The 12172-nt window shown below is 46.9% G+C and overlaps 1 protein-coding gene across 1 annotated transcript in view; it reads right to left on the bottom strand.

Moving 5' to 3' along the window:
• CRHR2 (corticotropin releasing hormone receptor 2) overlaps window positions 1-12172 on the bottom strand; it is a 264464-nt gene that overhangs the window by 60904 nt on the left and 191388 nt on the right. Inside the window, exon 8 of the mRNA XM_025203381.1 lies at window positions 11680-11740. Within this exon, the coding sequence (XP_025059166.1) occupies window positions 11680-11740 (61 nt within the window). The remainder of the gene's footprint in view (window positions 1-11679; window positions 11741-12172) is intronic.

Here is a 12172-nt window from a genome sequence, read left to right as displayed (position 1 = left end):
ATTAGGAAAGCTAAGGCGATGACTGAGTTTAAGTTAGTCAAGGGAGCCAAGGACAATAAGAAGTCCTTTAGTTATGTAGGGAGCAGAAGTAAAACAACTGGACATGTGGGGCCCCACATGCTTAATACCTCGGGACAGCTGGTACTGGACACTCAGGAAAAAAGTGAACTCCTGAATGCCTACTTTGCTTCGGTATTTCACTGGACCAAGGGGAAAGACAAGCGAGATAAGGATCACAGGGGGCGTTGTGGGAATGATAGCCTTCCCACTGTGGATGCTGAGCTGGTGCAAAACCAACTAGAAAAGCTAGACATTGATAAGTCAGCAGGACTGGATGGACTTCACCCAAGAGTGCTGAAGGAGCTGGCTGAGGTCATCGCAGAACCCCTGACAAAGCTCTTTCAGAAATCGTGGCACACAGAGCGGTCCCTGAGGATTGAACGAGGGCCAAAATTGTGTCCATCTTCAAGAAGGGGAAGAGGGAGGACACAGGCAACTATAGGTCAATCAGCCTAACCTCCATCCCAGGGAAAATCCTGCAAAAACTCATTAAAAAATCTATGTGCGATACGCTCATTGAGGGTAAGATTCTGAATGACAGCCAGCACGGCTTCGCCATGGGTAGGTCGTGTCTTACCAACCTCATCTCCTTTTATGAGCAGGTCTCTCACCACCTGGACATAGGAGAGAAGGTCAACATTATATACCTAGACTTCCAAAAGGTTTTTGATCTAGTATCCCACAATATCCTTGTGGAAAAATTGGAAGATTGTGGGCTTAACTGCTCAACAGTTCAGTGGGTGGAAAACTGGCTGCATGGTAGGACCCAGAGAGTTCGTGTGAACAGATCTGTGTCGTCCTGGTGCGAAGTGGCCAGTGGTGTCCCTCAGGGGTCCATGCTTGGACCGGTGCTTTTCAACATCTTTATCGATGATTTGGATGCAGGAGTGAAAAGCTCACTGGCCAAGTTTGAGGATGACACCAAGTTATGGAAGAGTGTGGTCGTGCCAGAAGATAGGTTGCAGATACAGGCAGACCTGGACAGGCTGGAGAGTTGGGCAGACCAGAACCAGGTGAAGTTTAACACTTTCAAGTGTAAGGTGCTCCATCTGGGGGCAAGCAACCTTCAACATACATACAGGCTCGGTGGCGACAATTTGACTTGCACCACAGCCGAAAGGGACCTGGGGTAGTGATCAACCATAGCATGAACATGAGCAGGCAGTGCGATGCTGTGGCCAGCAGGGCAAACAACATGCTGGCGTGCATTAACTGTTGCATCTCATGTAAAACTAAGGAAGTGATACTCCCGCACTGGTGAGACTGCAGCTGAAGTACTATGTCCAGGTCTGGACATAGTCCTTCAACAAGGACGTGGAAAAACTTGAGAGGGTCCAGAGAAGAGCCACTCATATGATCAGGGACTTGCAAGACAAACCATATGAGGAAAGGCTGAGGGACCTGGGACTCTTCAGCCTACAGAAGAGGAGACTTGGTCGCAGCTTACAGCTATATCAGGGGAGTACATCAAAAACTCAGTGAACAACTGTTCACCAGGGCACCCCTGGGGAAGACCAGGAGCAATGGATACGAACCCCTGGAAGGCCACTTCAAGCTCAATTCAAGGAAAAACTCCTTCACAGTCAGGGTGTTCAGACTGTGCAATAGACTCCCTGCAGAGGTGGTGTACTCCCCTACCCTGGAAATCTTCACAAGGAGACTGGACAGTCACCTCGCTGGGGTCACTTGACCCCCGTTGTCTTTTTCTGCCTAGTGCAGGGAGACTGGACCCGATGATCTACAAGGTTCCTTCCAGCCCCGGACCATCTATGAATCTATGAACCTGGCTCTGAAAGAGTTACCTCAGGTACCAAAAGCAGTACAGCCACATTGCCCCATCCAAGCTAATACACCCTGCTTTTTACCTGTAATTAGGCCGATGAAACACCAAACCGACATAGCTGTATTGCATCCAGTACCTGAGCTAGCTCATTCAAAGCTGGATTCCATATTTCTCCATGACAATGCACTGTACTATCCAGAGCACAGTAATTTTGGCTCAAGTATTTCATCCACTAAGAGGATATGGAGTCTTGAACCTCAAGCTTAGTATGTCACAAACTCTTTAGGAGTTTGCGTTACCTGCTTAGGTTACCAAAGTTTCCGATCTAGGTGTGTTTTGGAGCTCTGCAAATTGCATCTGTAAGTCTTCTCCTTTTCTATTTTGCAATGTGTGGCAATTTGCTGATTGGGACTCTCTGCGTCTGGCTGCGGCACACCACAGCAGTGGATTATTTAAATCCGGAAGACATGCACACTGCTACCCAAGACATAATCCTGCATCCCGGAGCTTATGATGTTGATAACAGAGACAGACCCACATTAGGCCCCCATCTATAAGGACTGTACAAACACATGGTGAATAGCAGCCGCTGCCTCCAAGAGTTCACAGTCTAGAAAATGAGACATAAAGAGGCAGATGGGAAACAAAAGCTGGGCTGTGGAAAAACATAGATCAGATGGGGTTATGTTAAGAATAGTAAGCAAAAAAACCCTTCATTGCCCATCACTTGTGATGGACCTCTTGCATTCAGAAGCTTGTCTAACGGTATCCAAACTGTGTAGTTATTCCAATAAAATATATTTCCCAAAGACAACCACACATTGAGAAGGGCATGCTCTTCATTGGAGAAACAGTATGAAATGCAGCAAGGCCAGTAGGTCTCAAAAACCGGAATTCAGCCTGATATTTGATTACTGGCATTTTCTTTGCTTGGTATGCAAAATAACAGTCGGGTTGACCAAAGGAGATAAGGTTGAATCTTGTGCCAATTCGATAGACTCTTACAAAGCTATGTTCTGTTGTACGGATGCAAAGATCTGATAATGATTTGCAAGTAATCTTCCAAAACGTGGGAAGGGAGAGCAGGACTTGGCAGGAGCTGCAGCCTACTTTGCTAATTATTATCCACTTTGACACTCTCGAAGGGAAGAACATTTATTTGCTGGGGCCAATTGAGAAGAGAAGTGTATGTGGAAGGAAATGTGTCAGTTTTTATGAAGCTGACACGACCTGGAAGATTTTGCAGAAACAGTTCAGGATAAACTGGATGAACTCTTAAAAGATTGTCTCTCACCTAGGGATCAAAGGCCTTTTCAGCAACGTTTTTAGAAAAGTGTCGTCTGGAAAGCTGCTTGCTCTGTCTGAGGATGTCTCTCAAGCTTGACTGAGGGATGAGACAGGACCTGAAGACCCAGGAGCAACCTGTGGAGAGTCTGTAGGGAATAGCTCCCAGTGGTAGAGCATGGCAGTGGGTCTTGGAGGTCTTGGAGCTGTTGGCCAAGTGCTGTAGGAGAAGTGGGGAAAAGCACGGGGGGGGGGTTGGCTGCATGGCATGGGCTGGAGAGGGCAAACAAGCTGGGCCTAGCTGCATGCCACCAAAGATCAAATCTGAGTAATTCATGGGCCATATCCAGCCCACAGACTGTAGGTTGCCCACCCCTGGCTTACACTATGTAGAGCAATAGGATTGCAATTGTATTCAGCAATTTGGACTTCCTTACTTAACTGGCCTTAACTTTTACCTTTAAATCCAAACTCAGTGCTCAATCCTGAAATAAAACCCACACAAAAAATCAACAAAATGGTATTTTTTAATGAACAAGGAAAAAAAAATCAAAAACAAACAACACCCACATACAATCCACAGGGAAGCTATTATTTTGTTAGTTTGTTTTTTTAATAATGTGCATCAGACTCATAACTTCCCTTCAGCCCCCCCAAATAGGAAAAAGCTCCCTCAGGGCTGACTAGGACAACAAAGGCATCTCTCATTAGGCTGAGAGATAGGCAAACACTTGCACACTGTATAATATTAATTAATATCCCTCCTGCTCCCCTGATAAGCTTTTAGATAGCAAAAGCAATGTTGATTTTTCTGACTGTTAACAAGATTTTTTATTAATGTTTTTCTCCTTACCAACTGCCCATCAATGAAGTTTTATATAAGTAGCTCTTCATCTCTTGTCTATTATTGCATTTCTTTTCTGAACAGTGGCAGGATTCTCTTGCAGACCTGCAGCTGATCAAAGGCTCTACCACAAGTAAAGTTATAAAGCCATCTAGTCACAGGGTTGGAAGGGTCCTCGAGGCTGATCTAGTTCACCCCTTGCAAAGATTCAGGATGTGCTATTCCTAACCCATCTCAGACAAAACACCCTGTAAAGAACACATTGGGGTCCTTGGTATAAGTGCCTCCATTTGTATATCTCCTCCATTATAGAAAGGTTGGGATGAACTTTGGGTAGGCTGGCCAGGCCATATTGCAAGTTTTGCTGATGTAATCAAGAAAGCACTGACTTAGGTGTTGAACTACAGTCACACAAAAAAAGCAATTGAAACCTATTACCATAAGGAACAGCACTCCTTGTTAATAGTTGACCCTAACTGCAAACATCTGAGGCCACCTAGTTAAACACTTGTTAAGTATCTGCCATAAATTCTTGTTTTTGGCTAAGGACAGGGTCCTCATGATCAACCCCTTGCATTACCATATACCCAATCAGGTTGGAGACAGATGCATGTCATTAATAACTGTATATCTTTGGCTATCCCTCGATACAAGGATGAGGTCTGCTGGGGGAGGGGAGGGGGTGTTATTAGTGAGTTTTAAGATGGCTGAAGAGTGTAATCCATGCTTTGCAAGTTTTTCCACAGATATATGATAGGTGGTGCCTTGGGGAGGTGGGGGGCACAGCTGTTGGCCAGGATGTCGTACGCTTTCTTTCTCCTCTGCCATTTCTCGTTTTCGGAGTAAGACGGTTCTCTACAAAGTGGGCTGTAGCTTGATGTATGGTGCAGATAGTATTTGTGATGAGCAAGTTATGCTCTGCATATCTGCTGAAGAGGAAGATACCATTGGAACTGACTTCCCCCCACACCTCCTTTCCCAATGGTGCCACTTCAGAGTGTCCCTTAACTCTTGCACTGAAGTCAGCAAGGAGGGTGAGCTTGTCTTCCTTGGCAGTGGCACTCAGGGCTGGGTCAAGAGCACAGTAAAACTCTTCCTTGTTGACTTCTTCAACGTCAAGTGCGGGGGCGTATGCACTGATGGCTATAGCATGCTGGTTGTTGCGGAGCTTGAGGCAGAGAGTCATAAGGTGCTCGTTAATGCCCGCAGAGAGTTCTGAAAGCTGATTAACAATCTTGTTCTTGATGGCAAAGTCAGTCCTGTGAATGCACCTCTCTTCATGTGGTTTTCCAAAAAAACCCAAACAAGTGTAGCCACCTCCTTCTTTCAGCAATATCGATGTCGTTTCTGGCAAGTTCTCTAGCTACTCTGGTGGTTCTTCTTTCAGGACCCTCGCTTCACTGTTTGGGGAGTCCATGACAGTGTGGACATGCCACGTGGTGAATTTCAGTACTTTATTTTGTTGGTTTCAGCCACAGGTAGAGTGATCCCACTGGATGTGGCAATCCAGCCAGCAGGGTTTGAGACAACCTATGTTTAGGGGACCTTTTCTAGCCCCTTCCCTGTTCAGGGTGAGCAGAGGGGATCCTAAAGAGGACTGCTCAGTCATCACCACAGCCACCAAATTGTACTCTTTCTCAGTAAGTGCAAAATGACCATAACACAACTGTGTAGATGTCTACGTGTAGATTTGTGACTAGGGAGTCCCAGAGATCACTGTTTTTGCGTCCACCACCACTCATCCACTGCTGCAGGACTTGGTTTGTGGGAGATGTTAACATCCCTGGCAGAGGCCTGCATGTGACCTTTTAATGCGGGGAAGCCGGTGCACAAGTAGAAGCCATGTGAACTTGAAAGGAAGGAGCCTTGAACCCAGTGGCAAGGATGTCCAAGACAACAGAAGACTTCCATGAAGCTGCAGTCCTCATCCGCAGAGAACCACTGGGTCCTCAAGTACACCCGTTCTGCTGTTGGGGTCTTCAGGAGTTTGGACCATGCTTAGTCTGGGATCTCGCCTCAAACCTGTTTGCCAGGGGAGACCCTAGCAGGAGTCTCCAGACAATGCAGGGTCATTGGAACAAACAAACCTCTTCACCATGGCACGGTTATGGTCCAAGGAGAGGAATAACTGTATATAGATGATTAACTGGGGGAAGTGGCTAATCATGGACCTAAGCTGTTGGAAGAACTCAACAAGAGTGCAGAGTTGCTGAGGAGTCCAACCTACACCCATCCTCCCAGGTGTGAGAATGTTTCTGCATTTCCATTGCCTGATCTGAATGCTAGTTAAATGTATGTTTAGCTTTCCAATAAAGTGACTCTCTTGAGAAGAGACAGGTGTGCTCTCTCTTTATTCCAGGGCCTGTCCAACAAATAAGCTCCCTTTGTCCCAGTCTGAGGACAGACGGCTTCCTTTTTGCCCATCCAACCTCTTTTTGGAAACCTCCAAGGAAGGAGATTCCACAACTTCCCCAGCCAACTCTTTTCACTGTTCTGCTAGACTTGCAGTTAGGAAGTTGTTCTTGGGATTTGAACTGAATCTGCCTTGCTGTAGTTTAAATCCACTGCTTTCTGGACAGGGGGATTACATTCTCCATCTTCAGGGCACACTTTCTAATAGCTGCCAACTGCGCGTGGCCACCCGTTTTAAGTTCCTTTTCTTCAAGCTGAACATACCTAGTTACTTTAAGTTTTCCTTATGCAGCTTGCATCAAAACCCTCATCATCCTTGTCATTTTCCTCTGGACCCTCTCCAGTTTCCTTCTGCACGGCAGTACAGAGATCCACAGCTGAAGGGAGTGATGCTATCACTTCCTATGTCTTGTATACAAAAAACTCTTAATACAATCTCCTACTGCATTTTCTTTTTTTTTTAAACCAATCCTTTATTGAGTTTATGGTCCACCATCAACCCAGATTCCTCCTGGCCATGCTGCTGCCTATCTAGTTTCTACCCTGATTCTGTATGTGTGCATTTGGGTTCCCTCCTGCAGGTACAGCCCCTTCCATTTGTCTTGCTTGGATTGCATTTCACCGCCAATGACAAACCATCCATAGGAACAGTTCCCCATTCCTACCTGGTTATCCAAATACTTTTGGTGGACACCATTCATTACACACTCTACAGCACATGGGAAAAGTCTCATGGCTTTTCTCTAGGGTTCAGGACAGAGGAGTGTCAAAGATATGGCCTTGGGGCCAGATTTGGCTCATGGAGCCCCATCATCTGGCCCTGATGCCAAGGGTGTAATACACAGCTCCAACCTTCCCTTTACCATGGCCCATGCCTCGCGGATGGCATCCAAAAATTACTTCCAGCTTCTCTGGCCCCATTGATGGGCCACACTTGGCCTCTGGCCCAAACTTGGATTCAGGGGTCCTTAGACTTGACTGGGCCACATGCCCCTCCACTGGGGTCTCAACTCTGCCCCTCACACAGCCTACACCTAGTCCTTCAGGCCCCCTCGGACCCTACTCTACGCGGCCTCCGGCAGCCACCCTGCCCCTCACTGGGGTCACTACTCCTCCCCCTCACTGGGGCTTCTGGGCCTTATGCCCCTTGGACTTCAAGTGTCTGTCAATGTGTTTGGACCCCTAACTCAGCCTATGGCCCACTCAGGCCTGAGGAGTCTGATGATGTGCCTGAACTTTGCTTCAGGCCCCATTCAATGGGCCTGGGGCCTGTGCTTTTCTGTCAAGGTGTGCTTCCCTAGCTTTTCCCCTCTGCAGAGTCACCCACAAGGCAGTCGGGGCTGAGGTTTTCCAGTGCCCCATACTTGCCTTTCACTAGGGAGGCACTGGTGGGGCATTTCCTGGAGACTGCCCTGCCACAGGCAGCCCCACCACACCATCCAACCTCAGCAGGGTGCAGTTTCAGGTCATGTCCCAGGACCAGGAACCTCCTCCACCCCCACAGTTCCTGCCCTGACCTCTGCGTGTCCTGTGAGCAGCAGTCCTCTGGCCAGGAGATGTTCACCCTTCCACTCCCCAGTTGCAACTGCTGGCCCCACTCCCTAGGCCTGGTCTTATACTCAGGCAGCCAAGCCATCCTCCAATCAGGTGGCCTCCTGGTTGCCATGTGAACCCCTGATTGGCTCTGCTGTCACCTGCAGGTTGCTCTGCTGCCTGCTCATGCCCTTAAAGAGGCAGGCACCCAAAGATGCACTACCACACCTTCACACAAGGCCAGTCCAGGACCTCCTCCTCCCCCAACATGTGGGATCCAGTGCTTACGGTGTCCACTCTGGAAGGCGAGCTGCCTACTGCACCTGCTCCAGACCAGCTAGAGGATGTGCTGGATCTGGTGTCTGGTCCAGATCATCTGGGGTGGGCACCTCAGCCCCAGACTGGCCAAAGTGAGCACTGCTGATGTTGGATCCAGCCCTCAGGGCCAGCCCTACACCATTCATTCAGCCTGTGAACCAATCCCATGCCACTCATCTGGCCCACGGGACCAGGTGAGTTTGACGCCCCTATGCTATATGATCACAAGAGTCAGCTGGTCTTGGAAGTGCTTGAACTTGGATTAGTGGAATCAGGAATTAAACTCTACTCCTTATATTGGAACATATTTACATAGTGCAAATTTAAGGTGCAACTTCTATATCATTTGAGCACCTGGGAAGAATGCTGTGTCATGAACAGAACCGAGTCCATGCTCCCAAGGTGACTCATCCAGAAGGAGTTAGGGGGAAGCAGCCTTTTGATTGAAAAAAAATATGTTTGGATCTGTCCTCTAGTTTTTCCATTTAGAATTTATCAGACAAACTGGGAAGAAGTGAGCAAGGCTAGTTAGATGTACTGCATGATTACATGCCCAAGAAAATACATGAATATTTATGGTAATCAGAAGAGCACTAGCAAACAATTCTTCTCTAGCTTTTGTTTTAGTTCATTAAGGTGTGCTAAGTCCTTGCCTGCATAGAGCAGGGATATGCACTCGCAGAACCCATTTCATTTAAGAACTCTGCCTTATATTTAAGACAAAGGAAATGCAGAGTTTTGATACCATACAGGGTCAGGGGCTGACGATTTTTTCTGATCTTGCAGAATCTAAGGCAGCACTTCAGCTACTCCTATAAAGTTAGAATAGAGGTAGAAGAATTGATTTGGTTAAAATCACAATGAATCAAAACTCATTCCCACAAATCCAACTGAAGAAAACCCCCAAATGATTTCACTCTAGGAGTTTTAGATAAGCATCCACATTGTGGGTGATTTATTTGAACAAAAAATTTTAGCTTCTGATTTCAAGAAGGTTCATCACTCTTTGGGTAAAAACTCAATAAAAGGATAATGCCATAGGTTTGTGCTAGCACACAAAATCTGTGGTGGTGAAAAAAATGGCCTTCAGTTAACTGATGTAGTAAATGAAAAGTTAGGCCCAGTTCTCAACTGCCTGGCACCTTTTCTCATCACCTAGACTTATAAAAATTGTGTGTGGAAACCTTCTAGCCTGGCCTTGCACTCTCCTTCCCCCTACATTGCCCGGATGTAAATGAAGACACTGGCTAAGCAGCAGCTCTGCAGAAAAGGACCTGGGGGTGACAGTGGGCAAGAAGCTGAATATGAGCCAGCAGTGTGTCCTTGTTGCCAAGAAAGCTAATGGCATCCTGGGCTGCACTGGTAGGAGCATTGCCAGCAGGGCAAGGGAAGTGATTATTTCCCTCTATTCAGCACTGGTGAGGCCACATCTGGAGTCCTGTGTTCAGTTTTGAGCCCCCCACTATGGACAGGATGTGGACAAGTTGGAGACAGTCCAGCCGAGGGCAATGAAAATGGTTCAGGGGCTGGAGGACATGACTTCTGAGGAAAGGCTGAGGGAACTGGGCTTATTTAGCCTGCAGAAGAGAAGACTGAGAGGGGATTTAATAGCAGCCTTCAACTACCTGAAGGGGGGTTGCAAAGAGGATGGAGCTGAACTGTTCTGAGTGGGGGCAGATGACAGAACAAGGAACAACGGTCTCAAGTTGTAGGAAAGGAAGTTTAGGTTAGATATTAGGAAAAAACTTTCTCACTAGGAGGGTAGTAAGACACTGGAATGGGTTACCCAGAGAAGTTGTGGACTCTCCATCCCTGGAGGATTTTAAGACTCAGCTCAAAAAAGCCCTTGCTGGGATGATGTAGTTGGAGATGGTCCTGTTTTGAGCAGGGGGTTGGACTAGATGTGACCTCCTGAGGTCCCTTCAACCCTCATTTTCTGTGATTCTATGATTCTGTGATACCGAGCAATAAAGAATTAACCAGTGTATACACGTGCGTGCGTGCGTGTGGCAATTTATCATGCTAAGTTAAATGCACGTGTATTGTTCTGGGTTCTTCATAACCCAAAATCGAAGAAGAACAGAGACACTGGGAGCAAGTCGCACCTAGCCCCAAGCTGTCTCTGTGTAGAAGCAGGAACAAGCCTTTCGCATTCGCATTGATTAAAAAAATAGGGATCCTATGTAAGCCCTTGTCTCTGCAGACACACCAACCTTCATACACATTGCCCATTCTTTTTTGTATTCTATTCCTGAAAGGGAAGAGTAGCCAGCTAGGGCATCGAATGACTATCAGCCAGCCTGAAGAACCATACCTAATGCTTTGTATTTTCTGCACGTATTTTTAGGCCCACTTGCATTTGTATTGGAGTACACTACCCTTATCTACCTTAATGTGCACCATGCAAGTACTTGCAGGATCAGTGGCATCACTTCACATGATTTCATGCTGGAAAGGCCTCACACTACCCATCTACCCTACTAGCATTCCTCATAGCTGTGAGTGCAGCGTTCAGTTGATAACATCAGCTCTGCAGGCATCGCCAAGGGGAGAGGGAAGGATAAGTTTATTTCTGTACTCTCTAGTGGAGACCAAGACATTGAATTCATTGTGGGTACTGTTATTCTGATGTTACCTTTGCAACCATACAGATATATTGTATTTATCAGAATACAGGATGACCCTGACTGTAAGATGACCCCCCCACCCAGTAATTAGACTCTACAGATGGAAAATTTATAAATTGATAATAAATCTGCAGAAATAAAGTCCTGCAGAAATATAAACAGAGTAAAAAAAAAAATCTACTGACCACAGATGTGAGGATTTGGCCCAGGAGTTTTAGGTAAGCCTTTGAAATTCTGGGGTGCATCCAGATGTGCTCACACATGTGTTTCCCCAGAGACAAGTAGAAGCAGCACATAGCTGTGCCATTGCTACTTGTCCCCAGGGACCTCCCCTGCCTGTGTCCCCTGGCGCATGGCAAGTTGCCCAAGAGTGAGGTAGGGGAGACTGGAGCCAGCACCTGGGCTGACCCCAGCATCCTTAATTGGGGTCCTGGAGGCCTCTGGGGCTCCAGCAGCAGTGATCCAGTGTGCAGAGCCTGGCTGGCAGCTGGAGCTTGTCTGGCCAAGCTCCAGTTTCAGTGCTGCAAATCAGCAGCATGGCAAATGCCTGCATATGTGGTGCGTGCAGTTTGCAGCGCCACAGACAGTTCTGCACTGCCGCACACTGCACGTGCACGCTCATCTGGATGTGGCCCTGGGTTCTGTATTTTTGAATGCTGTACGGTTTCACTAGGGTGACCTAACCGCACCACTTAGCTTTGATCTCCATAGCCTACATAACTCTTAGCTATTTTTCTTTGAGCTTGAGGGCACTGAATGTGCAGTCTGGTAATTTATATGAGTAGAACCCCCGAAATATGTTTGCTAACATCACTTACTGTTCATTTTCATAATACAGCTTGCCAATGGCCCACGCAATTATGATCGGGCAAGGAATACCTGCAAGAGAAATGCAAGAGTGAATCAAAGTCCTTATGCATGTGGAACCTTATTAACATACGGTTCGGGGATCAGGAGCAATGCAGCACTCTGCCTTTGATTTGAGCTTTAGAGCTTGCACACTGCCTTTGCTAACTAGATGTATGCAGAAGAAATAAAAACCTCAGCAAGGAAAGAGCTTTTCTCAGCTTTAGTGCAATTGCTCAGTAAAAGGCAGATGAACATATCTAAATGACTGTTTAACAAATGGAATAGCTGTTTAAAAAATAAAGGCAATCCTGGCTAAATCCCAGACTACTTTGGTCGCTATCCCACCCCCAGCTCTTGAGAGATCAATACTATAAAGGCAAGTGGGGGGATTTATTGTATGAGTTTCATTGCCAGGCTGCAGCGTGTACATGGCTGTGGTGCACTTTATAGACTAGGTTCATC

The sequence above is a fragment of the Alligator sinensis genome, unplaced genomic scaffold (assembly GCF_000455745.1).
Source record: "Alligator sinensis unplaced genomic scaffold, ASM45574v1 scaffold885_1, whole genome shotgun sequence".
NCBI lineage: Eukaryota > Metazoa > Chordata > Crocodylia > Alligatoridae > Alligator > Alligator sinensis.
Note: the sequence above shows the minus strand (reverse complement) of the source record. Positions and strands in the feature narration are given on the sequence as shown.